This window comes from Gracilinanus agilis, chromosome 1 (assembly GCF_016433145.1).
Source record: "Gracilinanus agilis isolate LMUSP501 chromosome 1, AgileGrace, whole genome shotgun sequence".
NCBI classification, from domain to species: Eukaryota; Metazoa; Chordata; class Mammalia; order Didelphimorphia; family Didelphidae; genus Gracilinanus; species Gracilinanus agilis.
The window spans coordinates 470,956,506-470,971,613 of NC_058130.1; the positions used below are offsets into that span (position 1 = coordinate 470,956,506).

The 15,108-nt window shown below is 34.4% G+C and overlaps 1 protein-coding gene across 1 annotated transcript in view; it reads right to left on the reverse strand.

The window, feature by feature from the left end:
* Window positions 1–15,108, reverse strand: part of DROSHA (drosha ribonuclease III) — a 97,261-nt gene that overhangs the window by 48,864 nt on the left and 33,289 nt on the right. The window contains exons 12-16 of the mRNA XM_044665628.1: window positions 14,858–15,027; window positions 13,679–13,803; window positions 10,691–10,790; window positions 9,179–9,286; window positions 291–398 (exon numbers count right to left, since the gene is read on the reverse strand). Coding sequence (XP_044521563.1) covers window positions 291–398; window positions 9,179–9,286; window positions 10,691–10,790; window positions 13,679–13,803; window positions 14,858–15,027 — 611 coding nt within the window. The remainder of the gene's footprint in view (window positions 1–290; window positions 399–9,178; window positions 9,287–10,690; window positions 10,791–13,678; window positions 13,804–14,857; window positions 15,028–15,108) is intronic.

Sequence of the window (15,108 nt, forward strand, 5' to 3'; positions counted from 1 at the left end):
TTGTTTTTGTCATGATTCCTTTACCAATCTGGTGAAACCTGATGTATATATACCTCAAAATAATGCTTTTAAATAACTGAAATAAATTATTTCTGTTGGGGGTAGAAAAAATAAAAGTGGAATTTTGTTCCCACTCAAGTTCATAGGACACCTAAAATCTTAACCTTAAATTAAAAAACTCTACTTTAAAGATCCTTTCTACTAATCAGAAAAGAATAAATAGTAAATTGTTTTCATAGAATGAGAAACATTCTGTCTTTCATGTAAGGATTAAAGGAAATGGTTCTTACCTGTAGCAGGCAACGATCTTGGAAAGTATACCCAATCAACTTGTCCAGATGCATTAAGCATTGGTGATAACGGATATGATGGGTCAAAACAGGAAGCATCATTGCATGCTAGGAAGAATACATAAGATCTTTTAAAATGTGATGAGTATAACCTGGTAAAAGGAAAACTTCTCTTCCTTTTTTTTTCTTTCTTCCTTTCTCTCACTCTGTGACTTTGTGAATACAGGAGGGAAAGAATCAATTTAGGAGACTATAGATGAGCACTAAAACAAAATACACCCATGTTTCAAACTCCATCAAACACAAAGAATATATTTAATTCCATTGGGGAGAGAAGGAAACTGCAAAAGAATGGGATGACTAGTGGAGGAGAAGAATTGGGAACAAGAAGAATGGAAGTTTGAGATGGGGAAGAGGATATTGTTAAAAACTATTTCTATGGAAAAAGGGTTTTTATCTAAGAGTGGGAGGGTTAGTTCAGAGATGTGGATGGGGAGGACTGCATTTTACTTAAAGAGACTATGATCTTAGGGAGTGTTGTGACTCTATGGGCAGTATGAATAGATAAATGAAACCCTAGGGGGCAGCTGTTACCTAGCTATTGAGAGGTGTGGATTATAGGCATTGATGGAATGGAATGGTCTTTGGGAAGGAGGCTAAAATATGGTGAGGAAAAGGAGTTAAAGCCTAGGGTTAAGATTTGAGACACAAGATAACTCCTATTAGTCAGTGTTAGTGCTATCCAACTTTATTTCTCTCAATAAACTCATATTTCTCTCATTAATTATCAACCCCCTCCATGTCTACTGGTTTCTTCTTTACGTCATTCATACATTTCCTCCTATCCTAAAAACAAAAACAAACCTTTACTACATCCTATCATCATTTCAAGTTACTGTCCTATATAGCTCTTCACTGTCTCACCCAAATATATAGAACAAGTACACTATATTTTCTCTTCTCTCACTTTTTCCTTAAAACTTTGCAAACAAAGTTACCTGATCATTCAAATCAAACTACTTTCCATAGCCACTAATGAGCTCCTAAATGTCAACTCTTTACCCAGACCTCATCTGTTTTTACCTCTCCATTGTATCTGACTCGATCACTCTCTCCTAATAGATATCCTCTTCACCATGAGTTTTTGGGCATTGCACAATTGGTTTGGCTCCTACCTTTATGGTTATATTTTTAAAGGCCCTTTCACTTGCCCTTTTATTTCAAATATTCTGGCTCTCTATTTTGATGATCTTTCTTCCTTTCTCTCACTCTGTGTTCTGATCAGTTACCATGAGTTTAACTGTTACCTATAAAGAACAATAATTAACCTCTCAATTTCTTCCTAAATTCCTCACAGAATGACTATGTAGATAGAAAAGATTTTAATTGACTTTTTAAAAACCTTTACCTTTTATCTTAGTATCAATTATAGGACAGAAGAGTAGAAAGGGCTAGGCAATTGAGATTAAGTGAACTAAGGTCACACAACTATGAAGTGTGGGAGGCCACATTTGAACCCAGGTCTTCCAGACTCCAGGTCTCGTGCTCTATTCATTATGCAACTTAGCTGTCCTTTAATTGACTCTTCCAGTGTATTTGCTAAGAAGACCCCAAATGGGGCCATAAAGAGTTGAACACAACTCAAAACAACTGAACAATAAATAGGTACAGAGTACACAGAAATGGGAAATCTATTCACACAAGTGGTATTCAATTGTATTAATGTTTCCTGTATGTCTGAAGCTCCTGGAATTATTTGGTCTCTATCAATAAGAAACCACATTACTAATATAAGGCTCTGTCCCTAAATGAAAACCAAAAAGTTCCTTTTTTCTAGAATCTATCATTTCTGTGCAAATTTCAAGTGTTTGAATTTTGGGGGGGTTAGGGAGGATGGGAAGAAAGGGTCACTTGCAGTCTGGTTTTTGCTGTAGTTCTTTTTCAAATCATAAATCAATTCCTTCTGCTTTGAAGAACAAGAATTTAAATATGGAAAATTATTATTTTCTGACTTTCATTTGCAAACAAGAATTATTTCCCAAAAGAATTAAATGGCACACTCTATTATTTCGTTAGCATGTATCACAGGAATGAAGGAATGAAATTTAAACAGATAACAGTTCCCTCTTAGGAACAGAGTTCTGCAGAAGGAAGAACTGTTATTATATCATAAAATGTTTACTGGATCTGATCATCAACAATAAATACCTTTATATGAGCTAAAATGAGGCAACTTGTATCCCAGTCAGTCAATCTACATTTACTGAGTCCCTTCATTAACAATGAAACAGAGGATTTTAAGACAGGCATAATCTAAACCTTACAGAAGTGAACCATCTGTTAATTCAAGAGACTACAATATATGCACATAACCAGAACATCTGAAGGAAATGACTAATTTACTCTGTTGAAATGTATTTTTCTCCAAGTAAAATTACTTCTGTAATTAAGAAATATATTACATAACCAAAACAAACTTCAAATTATTAAGACTGTTTCTTCAAAATAAGGGCTCTTCTTTGTAAATACCAGAACCCCTTATAATGCAACAGATTAATTATAAATTACCAGGAATTTTAAAGTGTTTTAAAGAAAATTAAATTTGCTAACTTCTTGTACCTTAAAAAATTAAAAGGAACAAAAAAAAATTTGATTAGTCACAAATTTAGGTAGCTATGTGGTACAATGGATAGTGTTGGGTTTGGAGCTGGGAAAATCTGAGTTCAAATCTTGCCTCAGATACTTCCTAGCTGTGTGACTGGTCAAATCATTAAACCTGTGTTCGTTTGAGTACCTCCCAGGGCTGTTTTAAGGATCAAATGAGAAAATATTTATAAAGGATTTTGCACAGTGCCTGGCATAGAGTAGGTGCTATATAAAAGTTATAATCTTTATCATTATCTTTATCATTGTCATCATCACCATCACCACCATTATTTGGATTGGCAAGCTTTACTCTGAGCTGGCCACGTTGCTAAAAATTCATAGCATGCATTTTATAAAATGATGACATATTTTTCTATTTCTAAATAAAACAACTGAACAAATTATATCAAATATAAATATCAGGAAGCATGGCATAAAGAACTAGCATTTGAGACTATGAAGATGGAATTAACTCTCCCCTGCCTACTTTTAGATTTAATCACCAGAAGCTTATACACTCCCTCTTTACGCTTATCTGGGGGGAGGTCTGCAACTCACGTGCTAAAATGGGTGACAACTCAGAAATGACTGACAGCCCGTTGGGCAGTCCTAAGAAAATCTATACACTACAACTGGTCCACATATAGTGGAAGGAAGACACAGGAAGAGATACAAAGAAAACTCTTTAAAAGTAGTTGCAACTTCCTGTAAGAGGGGGTTTTTGTGAGAAGTTTTTTGGAGTTGGAGTGGGAGCTCTTTTGGAGAGTCTAAAGGCTAGTGAAAGATATTCTCTTCAGACTACCACAAGGGTGAGTGAAAAAGGCTAATTCCTTTCCTGGCTCCTGAAGGGACTAGCTTCTGGAGAGGCCCTCTGTCTTGGTGAAGGGTCATAAGACTAGAAGAAGTGGATTCAGAGCCTAACATATACTAGTTATTACCAAGAGCAAATTACCTAATTTTTCAGTGCTCCAAGCAAGGAGCAAAATAATAAATTGAAGAGAAGATAAAGATCTGAAAATCTAGCTACATAATGTATACCCCAGAGTTCCCAATTACCAATGGAAGAACAGGGCTACTCCCTATCTCTCTATCACATATAGGTTGCATGGCATAGAGTTAGCAGAAAGCAGAGTCTGAATCCCTGCTGCTACAATCTACCTAGATATACCTATACCTATACTATAGGCAGGCCCTTTTTCTCAGAGCTTAATTCACATGTCAATAACTGATGGAGCTATGACTTAGAATACTTAAAAGAATCAAAAAGAAAAAATATAGGTAAAATGCTTTGTAAAATTTAAGCTTATATAAATGTCACCTGTTATTTTTCAGGAACATTTATGATTTTATTAATATTAGTCATCTAAAGGAAGAATCTGAGTAACTGGCAAGACAGCAGTATAGTTGTTTTCAACATAATTCACTAACTTATAGTAGCTCTAAAAAGGAAATCTGTGCCAAATTTGTAAGGATTATGTGGAGGGGTAGAGGTGGGGAAACATTTCTATTAGAGGATTCATAACTAAGCCTCCCAAATCCAATAAGTAAAATTATAGGCATATAATAGCTATAAAAGACACGTGCCCTTCAAAGACCTTCAGTGATCAAATTTTATACATAAGGGTCTGGAAATCTCAGAGGAGTTGGCAAAACCAATAGACCTCACTCTTTCCAGCTGATTCACTGACTCATATATATTAGATAGGCTAAGATTTTAAAAATATAGCATACTTTTGTTAGCAATTGAGGTATATAGTGATAAATATGAAAAATGATAAAGGCTGGTATAAATATATATATTAGTATTTTAATTAAAGCCATGCTGATAGATAAAATCATTAGACCACGCGCTTGTAAGCATTCAAAACTGCCGCCTCCATTTTGTCTCCTGTTTCCTGGCCATGGCCTACTCGCAAAAGAGACCACTTCCTCCTAACCCAGGAGATTTAAACCCTCTCTGCGTCGATGTAGACCTCCCCATGCCCCCAAAGACCCGGAAACGGAAACAGCTGGATCACGGGAAATGTAGTTTTGATACATTTCCCATGTCCATAGAAATATATACACGTCTAGATGGCTTTTCCCCAATTTTCACTTTTACAATAGACATTCAGTTCTTAAGAAGTGCTTCTAACAAAGTATAGCAAGGTGAGGGGTGGAAAGGTAGAGAAAAAAGATAAATTCTATCACAATGCAGAGGTACATAACAGTATTCAACAGAAATGGAAAAGTGAGAAAAGTAGAGTTGGAAACCTGGACCCTGCTTGAGGGATGGCAAGATTCAATGCCAAAAATCAAAATGGTATTGGGGTATTGTAAAAGTGAAATTTGGGAAATGTATCAAACTACATTTCCTGTGGTCCAACGGGTTTCCGTTTCCGGTTCTTTGGGCGTGGGGAGGCCTACGTCTCGACGCAGGGAAGAGTTTATAATCTCCTGGGTTAGGAGGGAGTGGCCTCTTGGCTAGCAGGCTCGGGGAGAGACAAGAGGTAACAAAATGGAGGCGGCAGTTTTGAATGCTTACAAGCGTGTGGCCTAATAACTTTATCTATCAGCGTGGCTTTAATTAAAATACTAATTTATATTATTATAGCAGCCTTTATTATTTTTCATATTTATAGTATGTGCATTCTAGGTTTTTTCCCAAAAGAACAAAGTAAAAAAAAAAAAAGTATTTCTCATGTCAATATTTCAGCTGATCCTAATATGAGAGATTGTGGCCCAGTACAGAAGCCTGATGTCCAATAGGAGCAGGCCAAGAATGAGGGGAATGGTAAGGAAAAGGTATTGAGAAAATAACAAAAAGGCTAAAATACATAAAGTCCAAGAGAGAAAAGTCTGGTTTAAACCTAGCTCTTAAGATAAATCAGCAGTGAGATTTAAAGATTAAAGGAAAGATGAATACAACTAAAAAAAGACCCCAACACATTGAAAAAGTATTGTATGGGGGGGGCAGCTGGGTGGCTCAGTAGATTGAGAACCAGGCCTAGAGACAGGAGGTTCTAGGTTCAAATCTGGACTCAGACATTTCTTAGCTGTGTGACCCTGGGCAAGTCACTTAATCCCCATTGCCTAGCTCTTACAATTATTATACCTTGGAGCCAATACACAATATTGACTCCAAGATGGAAGGTAAGGGTTTAAAAAAAAAAAAAAAAGGAATGTATGAGGAATCTTTTTTAAAGATATCACAGTGAAGTAATATCAATACATCTTAATACATAATAGAAGGAGTTAACTGAATTGCAGAGACATAGATAAGTAGTTAACACAACTACTGTGGTAGGAAACTTTAATGTTCCTCTCTCAGAATTAGATGAATCCAACAGAAAGAGAAACAACAAAAAAAAATATATGGAACGAAAATGACTGCTAAAAAAAGATAAAGATTTTTAAAACTTAAAATATCATTTTATTTGAAACATTAGACAATATTTATGTCAGCAATATGTGATACCTTTACAAAAAAAAAAGACTATGCTAGGAAATCAGAACTACACATATTTTAAAAATAACACACTGAAGCATTAAGTAAATCCTTTCTTGAAACAGAGAATTAAATAAGAATATCATGAAGAGCTAGGTTAAAAGACTATGTGAAAGAGACAACACTAATAATTAGTCTTCAGAGGAAAAACTACCTCTAAAAATATAACCAAACAAAAACGAACAGTATATAATTTTAAAAGCTAGTAAATAAAAACATTAATAGAGTCAAAATAAGCACAAAAGAAGGAATGTTGAAAAGGAAAATTGGGGGGAAATGGAAATTACAGAAATGATAAAAGAAAAAGAAATGTTCTTGAGGAAAATAAAAAGAAAATAAAACATGTAAAGAATTAAGAAAGCATTCTAATGCCCTTTAAGGGGAAAAAAAATTATCCTAAAACCAAAATCAAGAAAAAATAAAGTAGAGAAAGAATCCTAAAAACCTATCAATAATGAATGTTAAATTTTTACATCAGATATTATTTGGCACAAAACAAGAGAAATTAGAGTATTATATATATATATATATACACATATATTTATTTATTTATTTATTTATTTGTCTCTTTATTTATTTATTTATTTTTAATTTTAAGCCCTTAACTTCTGTGTATTGTCTCATAGGTGGAAGATTGGTAAGGGTGGTCAATGGGGGTCAAGTGACTTGCCCAGGGTCACACAGCTGGGAAGTGTCTGGGGCCGGATTTGAACCTAGGACCTCCTGTCTCTAGGTCTGGCTCTCAATCCACTGAGCTACCCCGCTGCCCCCTAGAGTATTATATTTTTAAAAAATGTACTATAATCAAATTAGATTTAAACCAAAGATGTAAGCATGATTTTAACTTTAGGAAAAAATTAGCTGATATTATTAGACAGTCAAAACCACATAACTATTGTATAATTAAAATCTGTTATCCTAAAAATTATGATCCTCAGCAAAACTACAATTCCCATAACCCCACTTCACTTCCTGTCATTATGTGCAGAGGTAGACAGGATATAAACTGGTTGGCGGTCCATCTCTCTGCCTTTTTTCCTTCCTGTTGCAGCTTTGGCAGAGCGAGCATTCTGAGCAGGTAAAAAACTTAATCACATGGTTCTATTTTGTCAGATAATAAACTTTATAAACAGTAATACTTGAAGTATTACAGATTAATTTAAATCCTACACTACAAAAAGAGACTCAAAAGTATTACAAAGAATACAATGCTCATTTTATGCTAGAAATTTTACAAAGAGATATAGGACTATTTTAATATAATCATATAGATGTGTGTGAATATATGTGTTTGTATATTCATTTTACAGATCCATATGATATATCAGTCAAATTACACACTATATGGCAAGCAGTATACTAAACACTGCGGATAAAAAGAAAAGTAGAAATCGTTCCTGCCCTCAAGGAGGGAGGAGCAGGGAATATATACATAACTAGGTACTTACAAGTTACATACACAAAGTAGAATATAATCTGAAAGGGGAAGGCATTTACCATTTGGAAGACTAGAAAGTCCTGCTAAAAAGGCAGCCTTAGTGTATAGGGTTCTAAAATAAGACAGAACATCTAGGTAATGATGAGAGAAAGAAATGCCATTGAAAAGATATAGAGCCAGAGGTGACATGCTGTATGGGAGGAAGTAGGTTGGTGAAGCTGTACCAAAGATTATGGAGGGAAAGAAGATTTAAAACTGGAATGGTAGGTGAGGTGAAGGGGTAGAAGGGAGGGAAAGAATTTGGAAAACAAAAAATGTTTTAAATGTTAAAACCTATTTTTACAAAAGGCAAGGTTTTAACACAAGCCTGTTCTATCACCACCAATTTTCTCTAAGTCTGTCTTTATCCCTGAAATACAGAAAAATATTATTCTGTAATTTTAGGTTTTCCATTTAATAGTCATTCTGTGAAGCTGTCATCCTGCTATCTTCTTTCAAGTGTTTCCATATGTATTTCCAAATAGAGGGACAGATTAAGGACTTTCTAAAAAATGACATGAAAAGTTTCTTAATCCCACTGCTGTGTGTTTGGAATTCAGGGAGGTGCCATTTAAAAGTATCTTACAAACTTCCTGTGGACGCGTGGGGACTTTGAGACTACATTCCCCATGATCCAATGGGCTTCTGGTTCCTGGCGTGATTAGGTCAGAGAACGGGAACCAACATTGAGCTCGACTTAAATTCGGAGGGTGGCCTTGAGACATCTTCTCTTTGCTACCTGAGCGGGTTCTCTGGCATGCAAGAGGAGGAAGATGGGTGGAGATAAAGACGGGCGGCATTTTTAAGGATAGTCTGGCGTGGTCATATATATTTTACCAATATGGCCATGGCAAGTAAAATATTAATTTCTCTTATAATACCAGCCTTTATCATTTTTAATCATTATACTGCCATGAAGCCTTCTTGTATTTCCTCAACTAGAAGTAATTATTCCTTCCTCCTCAATCTTGCATGCCTTTCTATCTGACTCTCAAACAAGCCGTTCTCATTATAATTTACATTATTTGTTCGTGTCATCAGCCTATACACTGTTTGAGAGAAAGAATTGTGATATATTATACTTTTTTTAATTCTCAATGCTGAGCAAAGAGATTTTTTCTGAATTGAAACTGAACCTTACCAAAAAAAAAAAAAAAAAAAGAAACCAGGTTTAGCATATATTCCCATCAATTCCAAAAATCCACCAGCTCTCTTAGGACCCAGATTCTTGTTACGAGAAGAGATGCAAATTAATTTTAGTTGTAAAAGTATAATTACCTGGCAGACATCAGAACGGATACCAGTTTTCCAGAATCCTTGGCTACTCAGTTCCACTGTCACCTCTCTCCTCATTGTATTCTTCTGTCGAATTTTCTGCAGAGCTTCCTAGAAAAGAAGGACCAATTATGAGAGCAATTCAATACCTCTAAAGTACTATTTAGCCAAACAACAGGCATTAAGAATTGAAATGGGTTCATTTAAAACTGTACTTAACCTACTCACACATTTTCATATTAAAATGATAATACCTCAGAGATTTGAGAAACTAGGATATTCATAGCACTATATGGTTAAATAATTCTTTCCCAGTAAAGATATAAGAAAAAAATTAGTTAAATATTGTTTGATCAAAAATTTCCTTTTGGAGAAAAATAAATAAGTGAATGGTTATGATTTTAGACTAATAAAAGACTTTTGTCAATATTCTCCTTAACATCACTGTTAAACATGTCAAGATCTTTCTCAAAGCTAAATGCCTAAGTAAAACAGTAAGCATCCTTCTTAGATTCATGAAGCAACCAACAAAACCAGTCTATGCATTATAAAATTAGCCCTCAAACAAATCTGTAATTTCCAAAAGAAAAGTCTCTACAAACCACATCTTTCTAACATTTAATGGTAAAAAATTCATTCTGTGAGACAATCTGTGAGACAAATGCTTACTCTATAACCCCCAATGAAGTGACAAACTCTGAAAGGTCTTCTTGTTAGAATATGACAGATGAACCTGAGTGATCTCACAATGCCAGTTCATTATATCCAATGACATACTTTTTAAAATTATTAAAAACTATACAAAAGAGGGGGCAGCTGGGTAGCTCAGTGGAGTGAGAGTCAGGCCTAGAGACAGGAGGTCCTGGGTTCAAACCCGACCTCAGCCACTTCCCAGCTGTGTGACCCTGGGCAAGTCACTTGACCCCCATTGCCCACCCTTACCAATCTTCCACCTATGAGACAATACACCGAAGTACAAGGGTTAAAAAAAAAAACTATACAAAAGAAAAATATCAATTTCAGTGTACAATGTGTTTATTCTTGAAAGGGAAATAGAGCTACTATTCCATTTACAAACTTTAAAAAAAAAAAGGGCACCTTTCAGGGAAGGAGAGAACAACTTTAATCTAAAAATAAGCCTGCTCTGGTGGACTTTATCAAAGGTATTGAAGATTGGCTCCTACAGTATAAGACAAGGAGCAAGTTGGGTCAAGTATACCATCGCAGGAAACCATTTTTATGTTGAAAATCAATGTAGGCACTCAAAATACAAATTATGCAAAATTATTTTCTTTCTTAGAAAATGTCTTTTAATAATAATAACCCCATGAATTCCAAAATAGTAATTATGGGGAATGACATTCACTCCTTCAGGAAGCAAAGTAAACTGAGTAAAATGCAATAGAGGACAAAATGGGATGACAATCATTATGAATGTTATTTTTTTTCCTTAGAAATGCTACATGCTTTAACAATTCATTAATTTGTCATCTAAAACTTACATCCTTAACATACCTCTCTTTGTGCCAGCTTTTGCTTGTCAGCCTGTTTGACCTTGGGGCTGTTTGCCAACAGGTGGCGGAGCTTCACATAGCTTTTCCAAAGCTTCTGATACCTAAAAAAAAGGAGACAGACAGATCATTTGGTCAGCATGTCAGAATTTATGTGCCTGAATTAAGGTGTTAGAAGTAAGGGATCAAATCCAGCTCAAGAACATGAAATGGCCTGTGCCAGGTCACTGATAATTACTAGTCACTTTGGCAGACTAAACATTTATTCCAAAATGGTAGCATTGCTCAAAACATTTTTGGAAGTTCTCTTTTTGAAATCTCATTCTGAGCCTACAACAAATTGTTTTATTCCATAATAAAATATTCTTTTAAATATTCTAAATGATAGCAAATATTTGTTCTTTGTTCTGTTTCCCAAAATCAGTTATCCATAAAATTACTTAGCCTAATGTGGTGAAAAAAGTGATACTGATTTTAATACAATTTTTTTTTTCAAGAATGAGATTACTTTTTGTGTGTGATGCTTAAATTGACTCTGTAGGTGATTTAAAAGAAGATTCAAAACTATTTTGAGCCATAGCAGTATGGAATAAAGAAAGTCTAACAAACTGACTACTTCAAAAGGGAAAACATTCATATGAATGGATAAAAGATTTTATGTTCATTATAAAGTCAATATGATTAGTTTATAATCAATCACACCATCTACTTTAAAAGTAGGAAAAATTTTAAATTCCAAAGGTAGTAGTGCAGACAATCATACTTATAACCAGGTCATAAGGCTAGGTCCATTTTCCAACTGAAAATGATGAACTCTATGATTTTCATGACCAGAGCAGATACATTAATAGTGCATTTTAGAGTGGCCAAATATCTATCAAGCCTGGTCCTAATCAAATCAAAGTACTAAAACTTATATTGGGAGTCAAAAGAACAAAAGGTCTTTATAGCAATCATTCCTCATTTAGGGACCCAAGACAATTTGATTTCTCCAACAAAGGGGAATTTTCAACCTCTGATATTGATATTCAGGCTAATAAAACTGCTCCTTTTGAAAAGGGGCTTCTATTATCAACAATTTCTTGTGGTATAGTGGGACTCATTGAAGGAAGACTGGGCAAAGTACTTCATACTTTTAAAACAACCACAACTTCTCTGGTCTTCTTCAAATTCTGTTATTCAGTTTTAAATTTTTAACCTCTACAAAACCTTATTCCTCTCTCATTATGACCACCATGTCCTTGTAGTGTCAGATGACTTCTACCTATTAAATAATAATATTGCTATCTTCACAACCAGATGTCAAGTGTGCCATGGTTGCTGGGTCCTAGAAACCTTCTACCTCCTCACAAATGAAATGCCCATTTTAGTCCAAGCTATTGCCACGTGCAGAGGCAAGATCAGTCAAAATTACCTGTTCCCAGGACATCAACTGAAACAGGTCCTCTCATTCTCTTTTCACTCTGAACTAAATATCTTATGCATCTAGTACTAACATTTTAATTAGAAGTTAGAGATGAAGTCAATATGTCTCTGTGCCTTTATCTAGCTATGCACACCTATCCTTTTCCACTAGCCCCATAGAAGAATTTGGTTGGAGAGGCGACCAACCATGATACCACAGGAGGGCTATCTCATATTCTCTGTAAAGAGTTCAAGATTTTAAAAAATGGGCATTTCATACTGATATAACATTTACAAAACACTTTGTATTATCTCTTTCAATTGAACCTCACAGGCATTCTGTAAGGACATAAGTCTTATCCTTATTTTGCAGATGATGAAAATGAGGTTCAGAAATTAAATGACTTGCTCATGGAACACTACAAGGAATGTATCAAAGGTGTTCCAACTCAAGCCTTCCTTACTTCGAGTCTATTTTTTATTTATACTCTGCTGCTTCCCGCTTCTCTAAAGGAAAAATTTTGCAGGACTTGCAGAAAGTGAAAGAGGGTTCCTTCTTTTTCTTTTTATTCTATAACTAAGTTACACAATTTCAATGGTCCTTAAGGTTCCTCCCATCTCCAAAATAGATCAAATAGATTCTGTTGCCATTATTAAGAATATTAAGAAATCATTATAAGAAATTTCACTGCAATTTTAATTAAAACTGGAGGGTCCTACAATTTAAAAAGTTTGAGGTACCAAGTTAAAAAATCAAAATGCTACATGAACAAAGCTTAATTTCAAACAAAGAAAATAATCTCTAATACTATATAAACTAATGAAATTAGGATAATAATATTGATAGAATTCTATTTAAAAAAAAAAAAAACAGGATTAAGTAAGCCAGGAATTCCAAAGATGTTAGAAAACTTAAACTCAAAAAAGCTGAACATATAGAAAAAGTACTTATTCTAATGATGTAACATCTAGTTTAATCAATCAACAAGCATATTAGGTGCTTACTATGTGCAAAGCACAAGGGATACAAACAAGAAAAGACAAAAACAGTTCCTGCCCTCGAGGAGCTTACATTCTGATTGGGAGACAACAGGTAAATACATAGTACATACAAGATACATACAGAGTAGATGGAAGGTAACCTTAGAGTGGTAGGCTCTAGCAGCTGTGATGACCGGGAACAGTCTCTTGCAGAAGGTGGCATTTGAGCTGAGTCTTGAAAGAAGCTAGGGATTCTAAGAGGTAGAGGTGAGGATGGAGAGCATTCCAGGCATGGGGGACAGACAGTGCAAAGGCACAAAATGGGAAATGGAGTGTCATGTGTGAGAAATAGCAATTAGGCCAGTGAAGCTGGGATGGTGGATTACATGGAAGGGAGTAAAGTGTAACAAGACTGGAAAGGTAGGAAAGGGCCAGATTGTGAAGAGCTTTGAATGATAAATAAAAAATTAAATTGCAAATGTAGAAATAAGGTCTATTTTGGATAACTTTAAAAAAGGGAAAGGGTGAAAGGGGCAAGGCATATACAAAAGTCTTTCTTTAGTGGAAAGTGAAAAGACTAAGACAAACATTGAGAAGGATATCTTACTGAGGGTCTCCTGCATAACTCAACTGGGCAGGGCGTATCCCAAAGTGGACAATAATTGGAAAGGTAATCACATCTGGGTTGAACTGTTCCCGATCCAATTGATCAATGCGCACTGAGCTAGGTTTCTAGAGAGAAAAAAGCAAAGCCAATTACTCTGAGAAGTCTGAATTATTAATAACAGAGGGATGAGGACTGGAAAGGATTAAGATTTTTCTAGAAATTCCTAAGCTATCAAAAGGATGTTATTCAAAACTATGTTCACAGATTATAAAATATATTCCTACAAATAAGTCAATGTTATTTGGTATGATGAATAATTTTGGCCTTTTTAATTTTCCACAGAGATAGACATCTTTTTAAAAGTAAAAGTTTCAAAAGGGTAGTAGTCAGCCATGACGTTTTCTTAATTTCTTAACTTTAACTTCTTCGGAAACTAAGGAAAAGTAAGTAGTAATTTCAAAAAAAAGATACACTATGTCCTTTAATGCTTCATTATATATTATATAATTAACATATTACATGTTATTTGTTACACACATGTATGACATAAGGTGCTTTAATTTTTCTTTAGGTTTACAAAGTATATATTTCCAAGTTGTATACAAGTAAGGGCATGCACAAATAAATAAGCTCTTAGGCTTCACATTCCTTTTCTCACCCATATATTAGGTGTTATGGGGCAAAAGTCAGCAAGATATTTAATTGTACTTATGGTATTTTCTTAAAAGAGATACTTTTTCCAAGTAAAAAAAAAAGACAAATATGCATTTTTTAGAGACCAATTTTTTCCTAATGTACAACACAAATTAACTTTTAAATCACAACAAAGAAAAACCCAAAGCATTTTTTATCTATTTCTTCTAATTCTCAAATTTTCTTTTACTATAAATAAGAAACTATTTCAGTCAGACTTCAAAATTTCTAAAAATTTTCTACATACTGCAGTGTCAAATAACCAAAAGAAAACATGGAATACAACAATTTTTAGCACAGCTGAAAATTTCTTATAATGTTATTTTACTAATTAATATAATTAATGTGGGAAAAATGTTAAGAAAAACATAAAAAATATTTCAATTTTCAAAAGGCCTCATTACTTCCTTTACAGAGCATTAAAAATTGGGAAATATGGTTGTAAAGCATTTTAATATGTGAAACTATTCATACAACTGAACATACCATGCCAGGATTGTTAACAATCATTCCTTTGCATTCTTCTGCATATTTCTGCCATTCAAGTTCTTCCCATTGAAGCATGTTAGCAATCTCCTCTTCAGGAACCAAAGCTTTATTACATCTCAACAAATAGAGAAGGATCTGATGCATTGATAGTACCTCTTTTCCTCCATCTCGTGAGGGGAAGGAAAGAAAGGAGAAGAAGAATTCTTAACACCAAGGATTAATGACAAGAAAAAACACAAAACAAAACA